The sequence below is a fragment of the Pipistrellus kuhlii genome, unplaced genomic scaffold, assembly GCF_014108245.1.
Source record: "Pipistrellus kuhlii isolate mPipKuh1 unplaced genomic scaffold, mPipKuh1.p scaffold_m20_p_1, whole genome shotgun sequence".
Classification (NCBI taxonomy): Eukaryota; Metazoa; Chordata; class Mammalia; order Chiroptera; family Vespertilionidae; genus Pipistrellus; species Pipistrellus kuhlii.
In genome coordinates, this window is record NW_023425404.1 from 160,615,136 (window position 1) to 160,637,410 (window position 22,275).

Below are 22,275 nucleotides of genomic sequence, written 5' to 3' on the forward strand. Positions count from 1 at the left end.
TATATATATATATGTTTAATTGCCTGGCTTTGTTGGCTTAGTGGTTGAGCATCTACCTATGAGCCAGGAAGTCACGGTTCAATTTATGATCAGGGCATATGCCAAAGTTGTGGGCTTGATCCCCATTTGTGCAGGAGGAAGCCAATCAATGATTCTTTTTCATTATTAATGTTTCTCTCCCTCTCCCTCTCTCTCTAAAATCAATAAAAATGATGATAGAGAATCATTGATTAGCTGCCTCCTACATGGCCCCCTGGGTGGGGATCGAGCCACAACCTGGGCATATGTCCTGGCTGGGAATTGAGCCGTGACCTCCTGATGGATAGGTCAACCTTCAACCACTGAGTCATAGCAGCCAGGCCAGGGTTCCTATTTTCCGAGATCAGACGAGATCGGGCACGCGGTGCTGTGGCCGTGGGAGGGTTCATATTTTAATGAGTGAAGCAAAACACAGTGTAGTTAGGGACATTTTAGTTGTCTTATTTTTAAAAGGGAATCTTACATTCCTGTTGATTTTCTATAACATTTGGAAGTATTTGTGAACACTTTGATTTGACCTTTCCTGTGTTTGAAGTTGGAGGCTTGAGAATTTGAATGATCAAATTATAACACAGTTTTCACTTCTTAAAAAAAATACTTAAATTTGGTTTTTCAGGAAAGTGGGAAACTTTTGAAGTTTCTATCGAATAATCTAGGTTGGCAAATTTGGTTATTTTCTGAAAACCGAAGCCATCTAATTGCTATCTGGGGAACCTAATATTTTATTGATTATCTATCTTAAGAGTACAGGTTGATTTAAAGCTACAAAATGGAAGACTTTAAATAGAGTTATTGAAACTAATGATTAAAGAGAAAATATTTAAAAGTACAATACTAATTAGAGATAAAAATCATGTAATGCTAAAAATAATATTTACTACAAACAAATAAGCATAAATAACCTTTTGGTTGCAAGGAATGAACACCGATCCATTTCTTTAAGAATTAAGAGTACTTTCCAATGTGATATATTAATTTTTGAAAGTTGAATCAATTTTAAGTATACAGCTCTGCCAGCTGGTTTATTATTTTTAAGTACTTGCTTTCCAATTTAAAAACAAATGTGTTTAATCGGAATTGGTAATTTAATAATGTAGATCTAATGTTGGATTCCCTTTAGGCTCACTGCCAGATATCACATTCAAAGTCAGTTCCAGTTTCTTCAAGAAAGAAAGGAGCCTCTCTGCAGGTCACTCCAGAACCAAGCGAAGCTGTCAGCATATCAGGTTGGTGGCATGCCCATGGGTATTATTTGCCTAGGTTTGTTTATTTTTATCTGTTATTGAATTTACTGGGGTGATATTTGTTAATAAAATCACATAGGTTTAAGGTGTATGATTCTGTGATACATTAGGTAGCTTTAAAAAGTTAGAAACGTTGCAGGTGATGCATGTGTTGGCTTGAGTGACAAAGTCATGGCCAAGTTTAGGGAGAATTGTGAAATGAAGTTGTTTTTGATTCCCTCTCAAGTATATTTTATTTTTATTTTTTTAAATATGAATAATAAGTTTTATATGATTATTTCTTTGTTTTAGACATTAACTAAATAAGAATTATTATAGGGACTATACAGGATAGCTTTAATAATTTTCAAATGTGTAGTACTTTGTGACTTCCCAAAGTTAGGTCGTAAAAGGCCATTATGGCTTCTGTTTGGTTCTCTCAATTTTCTCTTAGGATATGAACATCCCCTACCCCTCAATCCCCTTGGATCCCACACACCATGCTATGAGGAGGGCCAAATTAGCCCACTTACAGAGAGAAATACAAAGACAGAAATAGTCCTTTAGCCCACAGCCAGTCTCAAATGTTAGTCATGTGAGTAAGCAAGTTTTCATATGATTACGGGGCCCAGACAGAGATAAGCCATCACTGCTGTGTCCTGCCCCAGACTTTATGGGACAGAGATAAGCCATCACTGCTGGGGGGTTGGGGGGGCGAAGAGGTCCCTTATCCCAGCCCGTTTCCTCTCACAGACCGGAACCCCTCAGGGGATGTCCTGCTGATGGCTTAGGCTTGCTCCACATAGGGCCTCCTTCAGTGGGAGGTGACTGGGCTGATCAGGAGAACGCTCCACCCCCATTACCCTACTGCTGCTGCCACTGCTGGCTGCTGTAGCCGCCAAGGTGTTTTCATCAACAGACTCCAGTCCCTTCACCATGAGAAAATGACAACTTTTTTTTTTAGGCATTTTCAAGATGTCTCTTTCATAGGATATGGCATTTCTTTCTTTCTTTTTTTATTTTTTATTTTTTATTTTTTATTTTATCCTCACCTGAGGATATTTTTCCATTAATTTCATTTCTGTGATTTCTATCTTTTGTCTATTGTGAATAATGCTTCTATGAACAGGGATCTATAGATATATCTTTCAGTTCTTTAGGATATATATCCAAAAAAAGAAGTTACTGTGTCAGTTGCATTTTTCATTTTTTGAGGAACCACCAAACTGTGTTGTTGTTTTTTTGTTTATCTCTGTTGTTGAAAGTATTACAGATATCCCTCTTTTTCTGCCTACTCCATGCATCTCTCTCCATCTGCCATGCCTTTACCTCACTTGTCTGTGACCATGGATTATGCATGTAAATTCTCCCTCTTCCCACTTCTAAGATTTGTCAGTCTGTGCCATGCTTCTGTATCTCTGGATCTATTTAGTTCATCAGTTTATTTTGTTCATTAGATTCCACATATGAGTGAGATCATATACTGTCTTTCTTTGACTTGCTCATTTTACTTAGCATAATATTCTCCAATTCCCTTCATGCTATCCCAAAGAGGTCCTTCTTTTTTATTGCTTCACTAGAGACCTGAAATTCATGTACTTGGGGGAGGGAGGGGGGTTCCCTTAGACTGGATTGCGAGAGGGCACAGGCCAGGCTGAGGGACCCCACCGCCAGTGCATGATCAGGGATGGGGAGGGATGCGGAAGGTTGGCCAGCCAGTGAAGGACTGTGGGAGGGCTCCAGGGTATGTCGCCCATCTCAGGCCTGATCCGCCAGACACTAGCAGCAAGCTAATCTATCGATTGGAGCATTTTCCCCTGGTGGTCAGTGCATGTCATAGCAACTGGTCGACTAGTCAACTATCTGATCCCTGGTGGTCAGTGCATGTCATAGCAAGTGTTCGAGCACCCTTAGCATATCATTAACATATCACACTTTGATTGATTGAATGGCCAACTGGACACTTAGCATATTAGGCTTTAATTATATGGGATAGTATTCCATGGTGTAAATGTACACAGCTTTTTTATCTACTCGTATACCGATGGGCATTTGGGCTGTTTCCAGATCTTAGCTATCCTATGTAATAAAAGCCTAATATGCTAAGTGTGCAGTTGTCCAACCATCCGTTAAGCAAATCAAAATGCTAATGATTCATGCTAATGATACTCAGCTGCTTGCTATATGTGCACTGACCACAGGGGCAGACTCTTTGAGTGGTAGGTTAGCTTGCTGCTGGGGTCTGGCCAATCAGGACTGAGTGAAACAGGCCAGACACTCCCTGAACCCTCCTGCATTCCTTCCCTGGCTGCCCAGCTCCCGGGCTCATCCCTGGCCCTGATAGTGCACTGGTGGGGTCCCTCAGCCTGGTCTGAGCTTTCTCACAATCTGAGACCTCTTGGGGGATGTCAGAGAGCCAGTTTCCGCCCAATCCTGCAGGCCAGGCTGAGGGACCCCACTGGTGCACCAGGCCTCTAGTTGTAAATAACACTAGTATGAACATAAGATGCATACATTCTTTCTGATTGGTGTTTCTGGTATCTTAGGATATTCCTAGAAGTGGGATCACTGGGTCAAATGGCAGTTCCATATTTAACTTTTTGAGGAAACTCCATATTGTTTTGCATAATGTCTGCACCAGTCTGCATTTCCATCAGCAGTATTACAATTTAAATTTTTTATATTTCATACCAACTAGTCACCCACATTTAGCAAATAGACATTTGTTAAAACAAATACAAAGCCTCTTTAAGCAGCCCATATAAAAATTATAATACTTTTTTAGAAAGATGACAAGTGGTTTGAATAATAAAAGTAATTCATTTAATTAATAAAATTAATGTTTACTTAAAATTATTAGTTATATTTTTGTATTTTTTAATCATAGAGTGTTGGAATATCATGATATGTAATATTAATAAAGTCTTGCTTCATGCACAAAATGAGAAGTATATTAGGTTTCCCTTTTCTCCACATCCTTGCTAGCACTTGTCATTTTTTGATTTGTTGATGGTAGCCATTCTGGCAGGTGTGAGGTAATATCTCATGGTTTTTTATAATTTGCATCTCTCTGATGATTAGTGACTCTGAGCATTTTTTCATGTGTCTCTTGGCCATCTGAATGTTCTCTTTGGAGAACTGTCTATTATTTTGTTCATTTTTTCAATTGGATTGCTTGTCTTCCTTTTGTTAATTTATATGTGTTCTTGATATATTTTGAAAATTAACCCCTTATCAGATGTAACATTGGCAAGTAATGTTCTCCCATATAGTGGGACCCCTTTTCATTTTGTTGATGATTAAAATTCTGTGCAGATACTTTTTATTTTTTAGTTTTTTAAAATATATTTTTATTGATTTCAGAGAGGAAGGAAGAGGGAGAGAACGATAAAAACATCCATGATGAGAGAATCATTGATCGGCTGCTTCCTGCATGCCCCCCACTGGGAACTGAAACCACAGCCCCGGCACGTGCCCTGACCAGAGATGGAACCTGACCTCCTGGTTCATAGGTTGCTGTTCAACCAGTGAGCCACATGGGCCAGCCCAGAAACTTTTTTTTTGATGTAGTCCTATTTGTTTATTTTTTTTCCTTTGTTTCCCTTGCCCTAGAAGATTTACTGGCAAATATAATTGGTGTGAGTGATGTCTGAGATTTTGCTGCCTATGGTTTCTTCTAGGATTTTTAAGGTCTCGTTATTTACATTTTAGTCTTTTATCCATTTTGAATTTATTTTTGTATATGGTATAAATTGGCGGTCTAGTTTCATTTTTTTCGTATATCTATCCAATTTTTCCAACACCTTTTATTGAAGAGATTATCTTAATTGTATGCTGTTGCCCACCAGCAATGCACAAGGATTCCACTTTCTCTACATCCTTACTGACACTTGTTATTTTCTGTTTTTTCGTTGTTTTGCTTTTGATAACCATTTTAATAGGTGTGAAGTAGTACTGCATTGTGATTTTGATTTGTTCATCATTCTTGTTATTAGGGATTTTTACATTAAAATAACAATTAGATACCACTGCATACCTATAAGAATGGTAAAAATCCAAAAAACTGTCTCTCGTAACTTCTATATCTATAAGGGTTTTTGTGCTTTCATTGTTTCAAGAGAATTGATTGTTAAAACACTTTTTATGATGGCTATTTTAAAATTCTTGTTAAATAATTATATTAGGTCTAGTAATAATTAATGTCGTTTTCTAATACTTTTTTAAAATCGAATTTATTTAAACAATACAACAAAATTTAATCAACAATATAGTTGCCGTTGTTTTCTACTACTTGTGCCCAACGCTCAGGAAGCATTTTAATCCCTCTGTTGTAAAATTCTTGTGATTTTGATGCAAAAAATTCAGTCAATGCATTTTTGAGGCATTCTTCATTATTAAATTTTTTTTCCAAGAAGAAAGTTTTGCAAAGAACGAAACAAGTGGTAATCGGAAGGGGCAATATCAGGAGAATATGCAGGTTGAGGGAGAACTTCCCATTCCAACTGGTGCAGTTTTTCAGCAGTGATTCTTGCAGTATGCGGTCGTGCGTTATCGTGGTGAAGAATTACGCCCTTCCGATTAATCAGTGCAGGTTCTTTTTCTCTTAAAGCTTGGGCTAACCTTTGCAATCGGGCACTGTACACTGCACTTGTAATGGTTTGGGTAGATGGTAAAAGTTCATAATGAAGAATTCCTTTAAAATTCCACCAAACACACAACATCACTTTTTTCGCATGCAAGTCAGGTTTTGGCGTGGGCTGCGGAGCCTCATTTTTGTCCAACCATTGAGGCCGCCTTTTCAAATTAACATACAGCACCCATTCTTCATCTCTGGTAACAATTTGCTCTAAAAACGGCAAACTGTTTTGACAAGAGAGGAGCAAACTGCAAATTGTGACTCTCTGATTACGGTTGTTGTCGGTCAACTCATGAGGAACCCATTTTCCAAACTTTTGGACTTTGCCAAGTGCACGCAATTGATTGGAAATTGTTTTTTGTGAACAATTTAAAGTTGTCGCAAGCTCTTGTTGGGTAATTTGAGGATTTTGCACCAAAAGAGCTTGAAGAGCTTCTTGATCAAAATTGGACACACGGCCTCGACCACTCTTGTCATCTAACAAAAAATTTCCCTCGCGAAATTTCTCAAACCAACGCTGGCATTTTCTGGCGCTAACTACATCTTGACCAAGAGCACTACAGATGTTTTTTGCAGCCTCACTTGCTTTTCTTCCTAATTGGAACTCGTAAAGCATGCAGTGCCGAATATGCTCTTCATCTGCCATCTTCTTAGCCCTAGTTTTGCAACAAAAACCAAACCAAACACAAACTTTTTCAAGCAAAACTTGTTAATTGCACTTCACACGTTCTGTAGATACCACGTGTTTGAAGGTTATGTCAATACAAGTCAACGCCAAGCAAGATTTTAAATGAATGTTAAAAAACGACATTAATTATTGCTAGACCCGATAACATCTGATTCCTTTTGGTCCATCTGTGTCCACTGATTCTGTTTTCTTGTTCAGGTTGTGTTTCTTCTGGGTTTTGGTATGATGAATCATTTTGAATGTATCCTTGATATTTTGGTTATTATATTAAGGAGACACTTGATTGTATTTAAATCTTTTGTTGTAGCATATAGTTGCCCTATTTTGCTTTAATGTGTAGGTGGATTTTATTTCCTATGACAGTTAAGTGTTTAGATTCCTAATAATGGTCTGTTTAATTTTCTGATAATGCTGGTATTCCAGATCAGTTCTTGCTGATGCTGTGTGAAGGTGCTTTCTTAAGCATCCTGATGTCCTTACCCAAGGAAGTTGGTGTTGGAAACTGCTGGGAAGGGATCTTTATTGGTGCCCTCATTGGGAGTAAGGTTTGGGATGACCTGGCGTGTCAATACTACCAGTGGATCAATTCTAACAGTGGTCTGTGTAGCAGTGGCTGATAGTTAAGGTGGGGACTGGTTTGGCCCAGGGGTTTGCGGGCCTGACACTGCCTAAGGCTTTTTTGCTCTGCTACTGCAAGGCCTGGTTTGTGGAGTGGCCATTTGAGTTTCCCACTATGTCTCTGAGTGTTTTCCTTCTCTAAGTCTTTTGGTCAGAGAATGCAGGCTCTCTACTCCATCTTCTTTTACCTATGGGCCGTTCTGGATTGTAGGCTTCTCTAGAGCCCAGTTTGGGAATGAAATATAAACAAAACCCTGGGGATTAACCACATTGTCTGTTGTTCCTTAAGGCTTGAGGAACAACAGCATATTGCATTCTTCCTTCTAGCTTTCAGAGTTCTGTTATTGTTGTTTGATGAATAATTACCAGGAAATTTAGTTGTATTTAGTATGAAAAGCAGGAAAAAGTGAATTTTTGCCATCTTGTTCCAAAATCAAAAGTCATTTTTGCTTGTATTTTTAATTTTTAATCTTTGCTTCTTAAGAGTATATATTAATATGAATACTGCCTCACCATTCTACTTTGTCATTGATATTTGAAGGTTCAAGTATATAAAGATAGAGACATGTATATATAAAGATATGTGTAAATATTCTCTTTATATAAACATACCTGTTATATCTGTATATACCTGTAAATGTTATTTTATATATGTGTATTACTTGTACAAAGAAAGATGTGCTCATTTAACTGCCCTAATTTACTGACTCTTAACCTAAAGATTGAATTTCTTAATTTCTCTTAGATATTGTTTTAGCCATGTATAGATTTATTTAGATCTTGAATAAATTGACTATCAATAAAATTATGAATTTTCTGTTTTAGGATTTCCGTCATTTCAAACTTCAGAATGTGAACCAAATACATATTTTAGTTCATTAATTTCACAAATTAATATTTTTAAAGTATGTACTTATATATTTTACTTGTAGGTCTTTGATTATAAACTTAATTATCAGTGAGTCTTCGGAAAATTATTTTTAATGAAATTGTTGATGAATTTTAAAAAGGTTCTGATATTACTTAAAGTTTTTAAATATCTTCATGTAATTTTTTTCTAGTTCAAGCTCATGAGGTTCCTCAGAAAATTTTGGCAGCTGATGTTGGTTCTAAAACACCTGACTCAAGAAAAATGTCAAGTAAAAAACTCAAAGATCACCACAGTGATGGCAATGAGGAATTTTACTTATCTGTTGGTTCACCTTTGGTTCTTTTGAATGCAAAAACATCTGTACCACAAAATGATGTTTCATCTATTGGCCAAAAGAGAGAGACCTGCGCTTTTGAAGAATCAGCAAATGTGTTATCTTCAAGTACAGAGATTTCTCTTAAAACCAAAAAAAGGTGAGCTTTTAAAATTTAAATGTTAATCCTACTAAGAGTTTTACATTTTATATCCAAAAGTATGTAATTTAATCTTTTATATATTTCAGTTTTGAGGATTACTAACATGTTAGAAAAAGAATATAACATATATTCAGTATATATCACATTTATATTTAATAAGGAAGGCCTTAAAGTATACTTCAGAGAAGCAGAGAAACTGGCAATAACTTTTCTATCGTTTGTGGGAAAATGTTTTTTCCCCCTGATAATAAGTTCTTTCTAACTTTCTAAGAGAAGCAATTTGTATTTCTCTATATTATTTGTAATTACAAGGTTGGGTATATCGGATCATTTTTAGTATAGCAAAGGATAAGGATTATTAAGGATGAGTTATGGTAAACTCGTGTCCATTTTGGGGGACTTTCCCTCTGGCCTTTAAGAAGCAAAGTAGATCATTCAAGGACTTTTGCTCCTATCTGTGCAATAAGTGTAATTTCTGTCTAGGGTCTTATGTACATTCTAAGATTTTGCTATTTAAAGTGTGGTCTGTGGCTAAGGATCAGAGCAATGGCATTATCTGGAAGCTTGTTAGTAATACAGTAAGTCATCACTGTCATTGATAAGTTCTGTGACTTTAAATGAAATGAAGTATAACAAAACCAGTTTTACCATAGGCTAATTTATATAAACAGAAGTTAAGTTTCTTTGGCATCTCATCAATGTCAAAGTGAAATGATGCTAAATAAAACGACGTAATTTGAGAATCTGCATTTGAATAAGATTCTCCAAATGATTCAAATTCATATTAAATATTTGAGAAATATTACTATAAGCTATATATTTTATTACTGTATGACTTACCTTTTTAATTTTTTTTCTGTTGACAAATACATATTTAATTTTTCTGAGTGATTTGCCTTGCATTTTTAGTGTAAGAGGTTGCAAATTATCATTTATAAATTTTAAATAAAGGCTCAGTGGAAATTTTTCTAAGAGATCTGTGTTGTCACTGTGCGGGAGTTCAGAAATACTCTTAACTCAACAAACTGTTGAGCATTCAGCTTGCCTTCTTTTTAACCTTTTAGGTTAAACTTTGAAGATAAAGATATTTTGAAGAAAAGAGAAACAGAGACTAAAATATCAGATATAGAGGATGAAGTATCAGAAAGACCAGAAGAGAGAAAACCTCCAGAAACACCTCAGAAAATAATACAAGGTTCAGAATCTGAAATTCAATCACGAGCTAAAAAGAGTTTTTCAGCCTTGTTTTTAGAAACTTTAAAAAGAAAAAGTGAATCCAGGTGAGTTATTGAGAAATTTCCCTTTGAGACATTTTTTTCTTTCACATTCTATAAACAACATCTAAGGATTCTGAATGTTAACTAGAAGTGAATTTTAATTGATTGACACTGATGTTAATTGAAGTGATGCCCAATCTGAAAGGAGAATGTAATGTCTTACCAGTGAATCACCCTAAAACCACTATTTAATAGACATGAAATTTGTTGTAAGGAATGTAAATTTATTCAGCTTTCATTGCTTCTGCTCATCAATATTTTCTAGTTTGTATGTTATCAAAGAATGAAGGGAGTATTTAGAAATATAATTAAGTCAGGATGCCTGTGTATTTCATTTTTAAGGGTTTTAAATATTTTTTCTCTTCTATATGTGTTAATAAAAGAATAGTTGTAAAGTACATTTTAATCTGTTCTGATTACTGAAAAACCTTCAGTGGTTCTACAATTTCAAAACAGTAATGCTTATCTGTGGCTGCATATTAGAGTTAACTAGATATAATGGCTGTGAGGGTGAGAACCACTAGTCTAGAATAAACTTCAGATTTGTCAGCTGGTATATAAGGCCTTTACTCTCCCTAGTTTGTCCTTCTACCAACTTATTCATACATATTTGTAGTATTCCCTGCTTTGGCATACTTTTTTCCCCTTGCCATATGCCTATCTTTATTTATTTATTTTTTAATTAAAGTTCATGCTAGGTTTCTAGTTTTTTTCCAAGTCCAAACTCCAGTATTTTTAAAAAATAGTTTCATGCCTTGCATTATAGTTTAAGTATTTTATCTGTTTTTGTTTGTTTTTATGATATATTAAGACATAAATCCTTTCTAGGATTCTAGAGTTTCTTTTGAATTTCTTGTGACATATATCAGAATGCTAGTGAATATGTTAGGAAGGTTTTATAAAAACATATTGGAGAAATGAATGAAATTCATTATTCAGTCTCTATTTTAGGGTAGAGATCTCTCTTTCTGGAGTCTTTTACCTTATTTATGGATGTTAACCCCACCATCTAATACAAATATGTTACACTTATGGGCTAATTATATCTGTCCAAAAAATAATTGTTTTTTTAATGTTCTTTTAAATGAACTAATGAGTAAACTTAATTTTATGTTTAATTACTATAGTCAGATGTAACTATTCACTAGGCCTAGTGCTTTCTTTTTCCTTTTCTTTTTTTAAATATACTTTTATTTATTTCAGAGAGGAAGAGAGAGATAGAAATAGCAATGATGAAAGAGAATCATTTATTGGCTGCTCCTGCTTGCCCCACACTGGGGCTCAAGCCTGAAACCAGGGCATGTGGCTGGGAATCCAACCGCGACCTCCTGGTTCATAGGTCAATGCTCAACCACTGACAGGGCTATTCCTGGTGCTTTCTTGCTTCATTGCTTTTGCTTTTGCTCTTCCTTCTGAGTGTCTTCTTTGCATTTTCTCATGACCATGTCTTATCCATCCTTCAAGATCTAGATCAAATGCCACAAAGACTTCCTTGATTTTCCATCTAGCCAGAGAGCATCTTTCTCTATTCTGCGCTTTAAAGTGTTGTCTTAATCCATTAGGGCTGCTATAATGTACTACCATAGACTATGGCTTATAAACAACAGAAATTTATTTCTCACAGTTCTGGAGGCTGAGAAGTCCAAAAATTAGGGCTTGAGTAGATTCAGTGTCTGTGAAGTTTGCTTCCGGGTTTGAAGATGTCTATCTTCTTACTATAACCTCATATGGTAGCAGGTGACAAGAGGGCTTTCTGGGGCCTCTTTTATAAAGGTACTAATTCTATTCGTGACCACTTACTTTTATGGCCTAAATCAACTGCTAAGGGCCCCACTCTCAAATACGATGACATTGGGGATTAGGGTTTTGTTTTAACATATTTTTATTGATTTCATAGAGGAAGGGAGAGGGAAAGAGAAATAGAAACATCAGTGATGAGAGAGAATCATTGATCACTTGCCTCCTGCATGGCCCCTACTAGGGATCAAGCCTGCAACCCAGAATCGAACCCAGGGCCCTTCAATCCCTAGGCCAATGCTCTGTCCACTGAGCCAATGCTCTATCCACTGGCTAGAGCAGGGATTATGTTTTAATTTATGAATTTTGGAGGGATACCATCCTTTGAATAATTTCTTCCTTCTCTGGGAAGCTTTCCCAACTACCTGGAAGAGGTAATGCTTAATCCCAATGCACTTACTAGATTTTTCTAGATATACAACATGTATTTATTTACCATGATTACAATATTGGAACATGCATGAAAATGTGGGTGAATTATTCCTACTTGGAATGAATTTTTGTGTAATATAATTTAGTAGTAGTTTCTTAGATATTAGACATTTAGGTATCTCAGAATAACCATGTTTTGGATATTGCAATATTGTGATTTATAAGAAATGAATATTTGGTCATCAGGTGACTAAAACATATTTCTCATTTATATTTGGTCCTTGGTCACAGTTCTTGGTTTACAACTCCCAGAACTCTTGGAATTTTCTGTGTTGAAAGTTGGGGTGGGTGGGTTGTCTTTTGTTATGTTAATGAGATGAATTTTGGAAAGCATTGGTGAGAATAGGAGCCTGTTGCTAGTGTAAATTACCTTGTGATTAATGTTGAAAGTTTCAGCCCCACCCCAGACCTCCAGGGAGGGGAGAGAAGCTGGAGGATGAGCCAATCACTCTTGACCAGTGATTTACTTAATTATAAGTTTGTAAGGAAACCTCCATTAAAGGCCAAGAGCATCCTGGTTCATAAACACTTAGAGATGGAACAAGCCTGGAGTGCCTTCCCACAAACCTTGCCTCTCCTCCATCTTGCTCTTCCTCAGTTATATCTTTTTACAATATAACCCATTGATCTAGTAACATGTTTTTATGAGTTCTGTGAGCTGTTCTATCAAATTAAATCCAAAGAGGGGATTATAGGAACCTCTCATTTATAGACAGTTGGTCAGCAGTGCAGGTAACAATCTGGGCTTCCAATTGGCATTCTGACTTGGCATTCTGACTTGGAGGGGTTTGTTGAGAACCTCCAGTCTGTACCTCATTGATTAGAAACATGGGAAATATGGGATTGTGGCAGCATCTGAAGTGTGTGTGTATCGGGGCAGGGCACTCTTAAAAGATTGAACTATAATATTGGCATCTGACACTTTCTCTGGATAGATAGCATCATAATTGAGTTGAATTCTCAGATATGCTACTGGTGTCTGGGAATTGTTTGTTTGTGTGGGCTGAACCCCCACAACATTTTGAAATTGGTTCTGGAAACCTAATTTAGATGAGAAGAAATCTAAACAGATCTATACAAATAGATAATTTAATATAACATTATATGTAATAATGGGAGGCATTTTTGAGCTATCAGTCAATGTGTCTGGACTATATTTACACATCTCTGGATTTCAACCTTTAAATAAGTATAAAATAGGTAGGAGGGACATCAAATTACTTGATGTATAGGTTCTCTTCCAGCTCTAAATTTCTGTGATCCTATTAATGTTATAAATGATTGTGATCATGTTATCCTATCTAATAAAGAGGGAATATGCTAGTTGACCCTCATGCCATCGCAAAAGATGGCAGCACCCACAGCCAATAAGGAGGGAATATGCTAATTGAATGTTCTGCCCTCAAAAATGGCGGTGCCCACAGCCACAAGATAGTGGCACCCAGTCTCCTCAGCGCTGCCAGGGCAGTAGGCACTTGGCAAGGTCAGGCCTGCCCCAGGCTGGCCCGGCCGCTCTGCATGCCTGCCTCCAGAGTTCCCCAGTCCCCTCTGTCCCCCCAGCCATCCAGGGCCAGTCCAAGGTGCAGGTAAGCCTCGGATGACAGCTGCCTAGCTGCCTAGGGTTGCCCAAGGCTCAAGTAACCAGTGCAGCAGCAGAGGTGTGATGGGTCGTTGCCTTCCCCTGATTGCTGGGTTGCCTCCTGACCCTGGGGGCTCCTGGACTGTGAGAGGGGGCAGGCCAGGCCCTTACATAGACCTTTCCTTTTATCTTTCTATAATATAAAATATAAAGGGTAAAGGAAAATTGAGGAGACATGTGAACTGCTGTTTAAAAGATACATATATTTTATTTATACCGGTAGGTTATTTTATTTTCTTCACTGAGCTAAGGTAAAGCTTTATTTTATTTTTTTTGAGCAATTATTTATTACAACATCTTTTTTTAGTCCTGTTTTTAGACATCTAGCAACTGCTCCACCTCAGTCATCTCCTGCAACTGATATGAATTTAGAGGATGAATTTATAATTGATGAATCAGATAGTTTTGCTAGTCATTCTTGGATTACTATACCCAGAAAGACTATACCTGGGAAACAATGCACAGTATCCCCTACTGAGAAAACTGCACTCCTTCAAAGTAAGATGTCAAGAGAAAAACATCACAATGTAACACCTACAACTTTGACAAATGACAAACATTCTGGAAAAGCTCACCCACTAGAGAAATCTCAGCCCTCGGATCAAAGAAATCTGGGTAGGAATTGTGCTTTGACAGATAAGATCGAAAGTAGATCTACAAAAACTGAAATGGATTCCAAAAATGCAGAAAAATCATCTGGAAACAAAAGGACTACAACACAAAAACAGAAAAGAAAACTTAAAGTCAATAAAGAACAGGTTGATAAGGAACAAGGTAAAGATAAAAATATGTCACCTATTGCCCAAGACAAGTCACAAAGAAATTCAGACAAAAGTATGAAAGCATGTAAAGAGAAGAGAAATGCTCATATTTCCAAAAAACGGGTGCCACCTGTGGGTAAGTGTTTATATTAAATATAACTACAGACATTATTCTGTGTGTTTTTGTATTGATAATATTCCAGTTTAACTTTGGAAAATAGGCAAAGTAAACCTAAATCTACAAAGAACCTTAAAAGCCGATAGTCTGTTTTATAGAATCTGTTTATTTTACATGTAATTTAGTTCCAACTGGCTTGAATTTTGTGTAACTTCTAACATGGTGAGCACAAATAAAGGAAGTGTGAGAGGAAAAGACTTGTATACCAGATAATTACAAGAACTCAAATAAAACAGCATCATATATTCTTGAGGTTTATTTAAATACTAGTGACGCAGTGTACAAAATTCATGCACATTAAAAGGAAATTAATTAGAGGAAATATTTAAAAATTGCTATTTGCCCTTTCTCTGTAATACAAGTCTAAGAGATGAAAGAAAATTAGTAAAATGTATATGAAAACCTTCCTCCTGTCAGAATCTGGGGTGCGTCACAGGAACCAGAGTCAAGTCCCTGCCCACCCATGTGCACCTCGAAATCGCGTGAGACCCACCTGGCCAGCACCAACCCTATTAGTCTTGATCCAGCCCCAGCCAGCCTCACCCCTGTCAAACCCAACAGGGTGGGGGGATGGTCTCAGGTTGCCTGGCCTGGCGCTGGGGTGGGGTGCGTGGCCTGAGGTCTCCCAGCCCAGGCTGGGGCAGGGGGCATGCCTTGAGGTCCCTGTCAACCCTGTCAAGCCCCGCCAGATGGTGGACACAGTCTCAGGTCCTCTGGCCTAGCTCTGAGGCAGGAGGAGGGGTGTGTGTGTGTGTGTGTGTGTGTGTGTGTGTGCAGCCTGAGGTCTCCCATCAAGCCCTGTGAATGGGGTGAGTGGCCTGAGATCCCTGTCAAATCCTGCCTGGTGGGTGGTGCAGCCTGAGGACCGCAGCCTGGCTCCTGGGCAAGGTGTGTGGCCAGAAGTCCCCTGTCAAGGCCCACCAGGAGGAGGGTGCAGCCTCAGGTCCCTGCTGAGTGCTCGTTAAGGAACTTGGCCTCTGCTGTGGGTGCAGCCATCTTGTGTTATGGATCCCTGCCTCTGCTGTGGTTGCAGCCATTTTTTGTTATGGTGTGATGGTCAATTTGCATATTCTCTATTAGATAGGACTAGAGGAGGGCTGGGAGCTTGGTCGCCAGGCAGTGATTAGGCCAGGACGGGAAGGCAGTTGTGGTGATCAGGCTGGTGGGGGCCGGGGTTGTTGGGGGTAAGCAGACCAGTAGGGGGCCAGTTGGGATAAGCAGGCTGTCAGTGGGGGTCAATTGGAGGTGATCAGGACAGCAGGGTGGAGGCAGTTGGAAGTAAGTAGGCCAGCAAGGGGGCAGTTGGAGGTAAACAGTCTGGCAGGAGGGGTGAGCAGGCAGGCAAGTGAGTGGCTGGAGCCAGCAGTCCCAGATTGTGAGAGGGATGTCCAACTGCTGATTTAGGCCCAATCCCTATAAATCGGCAATATGACATCCTTCTAGGGTTCCCAGATTGGAGAGGGTGCAGGTGGGGCTAAGGAACTTCCCCCCACCCCCATGCACAAATTTCGTGCACAGGCCCACTAGTATCCTATCTAATAAAAGAATAATATGCAGATTGACCATCACTCCAACACACAAGATGGCCCACCCACCATGTGGTAAAAAATGGCTGCCCCCATGTGGACACAAGATGGCCTCCACAAGATGGCTGGCAGGGGAGGGCAGTTGTGGGTGATTAGGCCAGCAGGGGAGGGCAGTTGCCGGGGACCCAGGCCTTCAGGGGTGGGCAGTTGGGGGCGGAAAGGCTAGCAGAGGAGGGCAGTTAGGGGTGACCAGGCCTGCAAGGGAGGGCAGTTGGAGAACCAGGCCTGCAGGGGATGGCAGTTGGGGGTTATCAAGCCAACAGGCAAGGCAGTTAGGGGCAATCAGGCTGGTAGGTGAGCAGTTAGGCATTAATCAGCCTGGCAGGCAGAAGTGGTTAGGGTGGATCCTAAATTCTGTATTTCTAAGCAGTCTCTCCCAGGTGATTCTGGTATAGCAGGTTTGTGAATAAAAATAAAAAAAATACCAACCTAAATATTCCAAAATAACTCATGGTGGATAGCACTTTTGCCTATTTTATTGCCTAGTGAAACACTGACTTCAATCTGAATTTATTATTTCACAGACTATTTATTGAGAGTCTATGCTAAACACAGTGTTGTAGGCTGTAGGTACTAAGGATGACTAAGATTCAGTTTCATTCTAGCCTAATTAAATACTACTAACTTCTAATTATGTCATATTTTGGTTCTCCCTATTTTTTTAGTTTGATTTCCTTCTATGTCCTTATTGATTACTTTTCCTTATTTCACCTGTAAATTTTTGTGATGCACTACATATTCCCCACGTTTGTTTGTTCTTTGTACTTCCTTTACATTCAGACCTTGAGAAAAATATCCCTTTGCATTAGGTATCATCTCTCTTTGATTTATTTCCCCAAATTTGCCTTTTTAATGAAAGCTCTGGTCTTCACTTTTCAGATTTTTAAATCCTATTATGTTCTCTTTTTATTCTATATGATTCTATGTAATGCCTGCTCTATTTTACATACCTTCATGCAGTTTACTTACTCTATGTATTTTTTAAAAAATATATTTTATTGATTTTTTTACAGAGAGGAAGGGAGAGAGACAGAGAGCCAGAAACGTCCATGAGAGAGAAACAATGACCAGCTGCCTCCTGCACACCCCCCACCGGGGATGTGCCCGCAACCAACATACATGCCCCCAACCGGAATTGAACCTGGGACCCTTCAGTCTGCAGACCGATGCTCTACCACTGAGCCAAACCGGTTTCGGCCTATTTTTTTTTTTTATTTGATAGGATTTTAATTTCTCCTTTGGACTTTGAAGTAATCTTTGTCTCAGATGCTTAATAAATATGCTGTTTTCTTCATTTTATGCAAGAAAAATGTTCATTTTGTTTATTAATACTTAATATTGTAAACATATTTCTGAAAAAATTAAATTCTCTATTTCTAAATCCATTTTGGTGGTTTTTCCATCTCAGCTGCAATATTTATATTAAATTAGCACGTATTTATCTGATTTCCCTTTCGTCCTGTTTGTCAGTCACAAAAATAAAACTAGAATTTATCTATCCCTTCTGTTAGATTATTTTTTTACTTATTTGCCTTGGTAGTAAAATGAAATTACTATTGATGCCAAATCTTGTCAATTATCTAGTTAGCCTGCCATATTCATTGTTTCTTTTCAACCTGTTTTCTCTTTATAAATTATGTTCACAGTCATTCTTTTGTTTGTATATGAAAGATCTCTTTATTGAAAATTCACTTTAAACCTCTTCTGAAAAATTAGATTGACAGAAATCATGAATTATTTCAGAACAGAAAGCAGTAGGTACCTTTTTTTACTTGGGACATGGGTAAGTAGTTGGAAGGAACCATATCTTTTATTTTTCCTTTTCAGAATATACTTATAAAAAGTTTGCATTTAACTGACAGAAAGTTAGAGATCTTATTGAGAATATGTAACTTTAAAAATATAGAAATGAAGAAAAGCCCACAGGGTAAAAAAAAGAAGTGTGTATAATTGAGAGTTTGTTTGTTTTAAATCTGTTGTGGTTTTCTGAAAACATCAAAGTGTAGATTATGAATTATTTATATGGTTTTCTTTAATTTAGGAAGTAAGAAAAGTAGCACCAATGTTCCTCATACAGCAAATCAAAGGAAAAATAGGGAATGTGAAAAGGAAAATTTTCCAAATGGATCCAGGAAGAACAATCTTATACTCGAAGAAGTTACTTTGACTGTCACGAAAAGTCAAAGAATTTCCAGGCGTCCATCTAATTGGTGGATGGTAAAATCAGACCAAAGTAAGTATGTTTTTATTTAAATTGTTTATTAGGAGCACCCCAAAAATCATTCTTTAAGAGGCTTTATGTTGATTTATATATACTTTCATTTTCCAGAGAAAAATCTATTGGCAAAGAAATTGGGTCATCAATAGAAATATTAAATCAGTTAATTATAAAAATATTCACTGAGGCTCTATCATGTACAGTATTCCAGATATAGGGATATGTCTGTGGAAAAACAAAACAAAAAGCAAACTATTTTAGCTTTCTGTGGACTTACATTCTCGTGGGAGAAGACAAACAATATAGATATTTAATTCATGAAGTGATGGGGTAATAAAAAATAAAGAAGATAAGGGTAGAGTTGGAAAATAGATGGCAGGATGGGGGTGGATAAGAGAATAGAGCATAGTACTGTTTTATGAAAGGCCATGCTGAGAATCCATTATAATCTTTCAGAGCACATGTGTGAAAAAAGTAGAGGGAGCCACATAAATAACTTTATGAAGCATTCCACACCAAGGGAATAGTATCTATATCTGTTCATGGCGCATGCTTGAGGAAAGTCAAGAAGGCCAGTATGGCTACAGAAGAGTAAGCCAGGGGAGATGAAGTCAGAGAGGCAGGCAATGATACGTTTTGATGAAGTGTATTGGGATGCTCCTAGAGGATTTTAAATGGTAAAGTGACTTGTTTGACTCATCTTTTAACATGATTATTCTTATTGCCATGTACAGAGGAAACTAGGGCTTGGTAAAAATGGAAGCGTGGACCCTAGTTAAATTGTTGGAGGGAAGAAATGAAAGGGGTTGAATTCATATTTTTATTTATTTTTTATTTATTTTATTATTTTTAAAAATATATTTTATTGATTTTTTACAGAGAGGAAGAGAGAGGGATAGAGAGTTAGAAATATCGATGAGAGAGAAACATCGATCAGCTGCAACCTACACCCCCCCCCCCCCCCCCCACTGGGGATGTGCCTGCAACCAGATAGCCCTTGACCAGAATTGAACCTGGGACCTTTCAGTCCACAGACTGATGCTCTATCCACTGAGCCAAACTGGTTTCGGCTATTTTTTTTATTTTATATTTTTATTGATTTTAGAGAGAAAAGGAGAGGGAGGGAGGGACGGAGGGAGGGAGGGAGGGAGGGAGGGAGGGAGAGAGAGAGAGAGAGAGAGAGAGAGAGAGAGAGGGAGAGAGGGGGAGAGAGGGAGAGAGAGAGAGAGATATGCCCCAAACTGGGGATCAAGCCCACAACATGAGCTTGTTCCCTGACCAGGAATGGAACGGTGACCTCCTGGTTCATAAATCGACGCTCAGCTGCTGAGCCATGCCGGCTGGGCTGGATTCATATATTTAGAAGGTAACTCACAGGAACTACTGAAGATTTAGAGTTAGAAAGAGAAATAAGGAGTCAGAACAGATGTGGAGTTAAGGAAAGATTTTTTTTTTTTTTAAATATTTAAGATATTACATCAGCTTATCTGTTTAAGATGACCTTGTAGGGCCTGCTCAGTGTGGGCCAGTGGTTGAGCATCGCCCTATGAATCGGAAGGTCATGGTTTGATTCCCTGTCCCAGCATATGTATGGGTGGAAGCAGCTGATCAAAGATTCTCCCTCATAATTGATGTTTCTGTCTCTCTCTCTTAACCTCTCTAAAATTAATAAAAATGTACTTTAAAGATAAGATGACCTTGTAGGAAGGTAGAAGAAAAATACAGGATCACAGTCCTTGAGTAAGCAAGGTGCAGATATTATCTAGTGCACAGTACAAGCATTATTCCTAGACAGGAGCCAGGACATTGTGTGTCATGTAAAAGAGGAAAAGCGGAATATATGGGGAGAGATGGAAGTAGGATGGTAGAGTTGATGGTGGGGAGATATACGCTTCTGATCATATTTGTTTTCTCAGTGAAATGATAAGCAAGGTTATTAGGTAGAAGTGAAGTGGGAGAGGCAATAATGGAATTTTGATGTTTCCTTACAGGGAAAGGATACAAAGCAAAATTAGCAGAGAAAAAAAATGCACGTTCAAGTCTGAAGGAAATCTCATTAGAATTTCCAAGCGTCTTCTCCCATTCAGGAGGCACTTAATTCCTCCAGCAATGAATTATGATAGATGTGTGAAATGCTGATCACTAGGAACTGGGAAGGGAATTAAAGTTGAGTGCACAGGTTTTGGTTTTCTGGGGGTGGTCGCCTAGGTAGCCTCTGCTAGCAACTATTAAAATTCCAGGCTCCGTGAAGGAAAACAAGTGTTTCCCATAAATCATATGTTTTACACAAGCATTTTAGGCATACTAAAACATACTTATCAACTAGGAAATGATGGGAACCCTTCTGAAGTTCAAGTTCAAGGACTTACTTTGCAAGCAGGTCTATCTATAAAGATTCTTGGGCCTCCTATGTTGAATCTTTTTTGTACAGCTTTTGTTTTGTAAAAAAGTTTTATTTTAAAGAAGGTGGTCATATAAAGATTGTAGATGACAAGGTAACATTTACATATATAGATACTATCAATGGAGGCACATTTATTATTATTATTATTATTATTATTTTTAATCAATCTTTATTGTTCATATTATTACAAAGGTTCCTCATTTCTTCCCCCCTCCACCAGGTTCCCGCCCCACCCTCCACCCCCTCCCCCTCCCCCATTGTCCTCATCCATAGGTGTACAGTTTATGTTCAGTCTCTTCCTCCCTCCCTTTCCCCGATAGTAAATCCCTTTTCAGATAGTAAATCAGTTACTTAGCATTTTCTCATATCAATAATACCTCCACATGCCCAATGATACACTTCACACAAAAGACATTTCCAAATAGGTCAACCAGCCTCATCCAGGCCCCACCCAAGGCACTCACAGATCAACACCCCAGCGCTATACTAACTCAACAAATCCAGATCTAAGTCTTCATCACTTGATTCAGCAGACCCTCAAGTTCCCACAAAAGTTTCCAGCCATGTTTGAGAGGCAGCCGTGGGGCAGGGGCAGGCGAGGAGCGAGCTGTTCCGGGCCTGGATGCTCCCAGCTGCTGCTCCGGGCCTGGCCGCTCCCAACCTGGCAGCTGCTGCTCCAGGCCTGGCCACACTAGACCCGGCTGCTCCGGGCCTGGCCGCTCCCAACCTGGCAGCTGCTGCTCCGGGCCTGGCCGCACCCGACCCGGCTGCTCTGGGCCCAGCTGCTCCGGGCCCGGGCGTTCCGGGCCTGGAATGGTGGCACATTTAGATCAACAAATGAGAGACTAGTACAAACATGGCCCTATGTCTATGAATTTTTGAATTGTTAGGATCTTTAATTAATAGCAATAAGTATTTATTCCATTGCAACCTTCCTTGGATTTTGGAGTTATCTTGAGTTCAAATTATGATTTCTCTACTTTGGGTAGATTACTTTGTTCAGTTTCTCACTCCATAACCTACGATTGACAGTAATTCTATCTCCTTAAATTGTTAATAAGGATTAAATTGCATATAGTTAGTATGTTAAATACTATTGTTACTCCTTTGGAGAACTCATTGATGTTTTTCTTTCCATCTCTGAAATCAATAAAAGTATATTAAAAAACAAAAGAAATGATGTGGGTTTCTGTTATTTGACAGGCAGGAGAGCTTAAAAGAAGATTTGAGAGGCATTACAAAAGGAGAATGGAGAGGGTTTAGGGATTGATTTTGGGTAGGGTCAGGAGTTTTTGGATGACTTGGATTTCTGCTCCAGATAGCTGGGTAGATAGTTTTACTTTTTATTAAGATAGGAACCAAAACCAGAGGGGCAGATTTTAGGGAAGGTGACAATAATAGCATGTATTGATAGGTAGTAATTAAAGTTATG

The 22,275-nt window shown here is 38.3% G+C and overlaps 1 protein-coding gene across 5 annotated transcripts in view; it reads left to right on the forward strand.

The window, feature by feature from the left end:
- CENPC (centromere protein C) overlaps positions 1 to 22,275 on the forward strand; it is a 53,769-nt gene that overhangs the window by 4,618 nt on the left and 26,876 nt on the right. For 3 of the 5 annotated variants that reach the window (XM_036415076.2, XM_036415061.2, XM_036415084.2), the window contains exons 5-9: positions 1,160 to 1,265; positions 8,266 to 8,548; positions 9,616 to 9,831; positions 14,004 to 14,593; positions 18,263 to 18,454. In XM_036415076.2, the coding sequence (XP_036270969.1) occupies positions 1,160 to 1,265; positions 8,266 to 8,548; positions 9,616 to 9,831; positions 14,004 to 14,593; positions 18,263 to 18,454 (1,387 nt within the window). The remainder of the gene's footprint in view (positions 1 to 1,159; positions 1,266 to 8,265; positions 8,549 to 9,615; positions 9,832 to 14,003; positions 14,594 to 18,262; positions 18,455 to 22,275) is intronic. The other 2 variants (XM_036415090.2, XM_036415096.2) reach the window with 2 other exon arrangements.